Source organism: Nannospalax galili, unplaced genomic scaffold (genome assembly GCF_000622305.1).
Source record: "Nannospalax galili isolate Female #2095 unplaced genomic scaffold, S.galili_v1.0 scaffold290, whole genome shotgun sequence".
In the NCBI taxonomy this organism is placed as follows: Eukaryota; Metazoa; Chordata; class Mammalia; order Rodentia; family Spalacidae; genus Nannospalax; species Nannospalax galili.
In genome coordinates, this window is record NW_008331486.1 from 376,202 (window position 1) to 378,937 (window position 2,736).

The 2,736-nt window shown below is 47.7% G+C and overlaps 1 protein-coding gene across 1 annotated transcript; it reads right to left on the reverse strand.

Moving 5' to 3' along the window:
- Positions 1-1,045: 1,045 nt before the first annotated feature.
- LOC103726690 (olfactory receptor 1361-like) lies at positions 1,046-2,074 on the reverse strand. Its single transcript, XM_008824307.1, has one exon. The coding sequence runs from the start codon at positions 2,043-2,045 to the stop codon at positions 1,062-1,064; it is 984 nt and encodes a 327-aa protein (XP_008822529.1). The 5' UTR covers positions 2,046-2,074; the 3' UTR covers positions 1,046-1,061.
- Positions 2,075-2,736: the final 662 nt, after the last annotated feature.

Sequence of the window (2,736 nt, forward strand, 5' to 3'; positions counted from 1 at the left end):
TTCTCCAAGCACTCAATCCTATGACCCTGACCTGTTCTGTATATGGAGCTGGAATGCCCGACTGTTGCTCCCCTGTGGTGTGATGGTCACTTGAACCAGTCAACATCCCAAAGGTAATGGGGACCGGTGGGTTGGCACTTGCATCCCTCTCAGCCTATATCCTGCATTCCTCGGCACCACCTCCTGACAAGCCTTCAGAAACCCCCCCCCCCGGCATGGGAATCATGGGAAGAGTTTGAGGAAGAATGCAGAAATGCAACAGAAGTGAAACCAAAAGTGGCCAAAGTAACAAGCAGCACCTCAGGGCTCTTGGGCCAAAAGCATGCCTTTAAGGCCAAAATTATAGGGTAGAACTCCAGCGGCAGATCAACCCCCAATTGAATCTCCCTTTGTCAAGCTAGACGTTCCACATGTTCCCATGTATCCCAAGTAAAAACATCAGCCCCAAGTAGCCAGGGAGCCAAATGACTCGCCTCTGCCCAAACCTTTTGAGCTACCAGATCTGACAGATCCAATCCCCTGCTTTTAAGCATATCTCTCAGCACTTTAAGTGTCGGGTCCCTGAACTTCCCGATTGGCCCCAATCCATTTTTCTTCTTTCTTTCTTCTTTCTGTTCTTCTTTTCACCTTCCTTCAAGCGCCAGTTGCTGGGGGATTGAACCAGCGACCCCCAAGCAGTGATGATTGGGGATGAGTAAGCATGCCATTTGCCCACCCCCAGGGTGGCCCCCAGGGCCACCCCCAGGACTGGGAGCACTCAAGCGCATCGGGGAGCCTAGTCAAGCAGGGACTCATTTATTGCAAGTGTTACAGAGCTTATAAAGGCACCTGGAAATCCCCCCTCCCCCATGAGGGTGTATCTTAAGGATGGTCAGGCGCTGATCATGCACTCCTCAGCAGTGCAGAAGTATTCTTCAGACTTTCAAAGCAAGTCAGGCCGTGCCCCAGTAACTTCCTCTCAGACTTCTGCAAGGTGGGGCCTATAGGTCCCCACAGAAATGTTGTTCCTATAAGGTATTAAGAGCATAAGTCTGAGGTATCTTCAGGTTAATTCATAGTTCTCAGGAGATGTGCTGCCATTCTTTGTTTGCCTGGAAGCCAGGCTGGAAGTTGCCTGAGATGCAGGATTTCCTAAACAGCCTTCTCAGAGCTCCTTTAACTTCTTGATTCCTGAAGCTATAGATTAGTGGATTTAGCATAGGAGTGACAACTGTGTAGAAGATGGCAACCTGGCGATCCTGGTCTAAGTCGTAGCTATAGGATGGCTTGAGATACATTCGAATCACAGAGCCATAAAGGAGCAGCACAACCAGGATGTGGGAACTGCAGGTTGACAGAGCTTTGTTCAGGGCAGCAACAGAGTGTATGTGAGCTATGGCAATACCTATCCGTGCATAGGAACCTAAAATGAAGAAGAATGGGCTGACCACCACAGCCACACCTTCAGTGAAGATTAGCATTTCATTGACCACTGGTCTAGTGCAGGAGAGCTTCAACAGAGGAGTGATGTCACAGAAGAAGTGGGTCACCTGGTTACCACAGAAGGTTAAACGGGTGACCAACACACTGTACAGGAGGCTGTTAAGGCTGACAATCACCCATGAGGTCAAGGTTATGCGCAGACAGAGGATATGGCTGACAATGGCAGAGTATCTTAAAGGCTCACAGATGGCGACATAGCGGTCATATGCCATGGCGGCCAGCAAGTGGCCTTCCATGCTCCCTACAGCCATGAAGAAGAACAGCTGTATCATGCATCGGTTATAGGAAATGGTTTGATTCACAGACAGTGTGTGTACCAGCATCTGAGGAACAGTGATGGTTGTCAGAAATATGTCAATCAAAGAAAGTTGTCGGAGAAGGAAATACATGGGGGTCTGAAGCCTGGGGTCCAAGCAAGCAACAATTACTAGTAGGGCATTGCCCATGACCGCCATCAGGTACATGATAAAGACAATTCCAAAAATAACTGGCTGCATCTCTGGCCTGCTGGACAAGCCCAACAACACAAATTCAGTCACTTCTGTCTTATTTTTAGTGGCCATAAGACACAGTCTACCTCACCTGCAAAGAGGGAAGATCAGAGCTGAAAAAGGATAAGAACTATGTCAAGGCCCAACCAGATGTTAAACTCAGTGTCTCACCTGAGCAACCCTTTGGAGTCAGTTCTACTTCTGTCTTTGAACATCAAGACAGACACTCATACACTTTTAACCACAGCATCCGGAAAGCAAAGGCAGGTGGATCTCTGTAGGTTCCAGACCAGCCAGAGTTACACAGTAAGAAGCTGCCTATTTACAATTTTTATTGAGCTTTGTACATTTCATACAATAGTTCTTAGTCAAATTTAGACACCCCCCTCAACCCCCCACCAGTCCTCATGTATTCCACTATACATGCTGAGTCCTATCCAGTCAAGTATTTGGGAAGCTGCCTTTTTTTTTTTTTTTTTGGTCTTTTTGAGACAGGATTTCCCTGTAGCCCCAGCTGGCCTGGAACTCACTTTGTAGACGAGACTGGCCTTGAACTCACAGAGATTTGCTTGCCTCTGCCTCCCAAGTGCTGCCTTTTTTAAAAAGCTCAAACCAAATCTTTGGGGTTATAGATATGGCTCAGCAGTCAAAAGCACTTGCTTCTCTTGCAGAGTACTGAAGTGTAGCTCCCATTACCCATGTGGTAATAAGCTCATGACTGCTTATAACTCCAGTTTCAGGGCATCTGACCTATTCTCTGTCC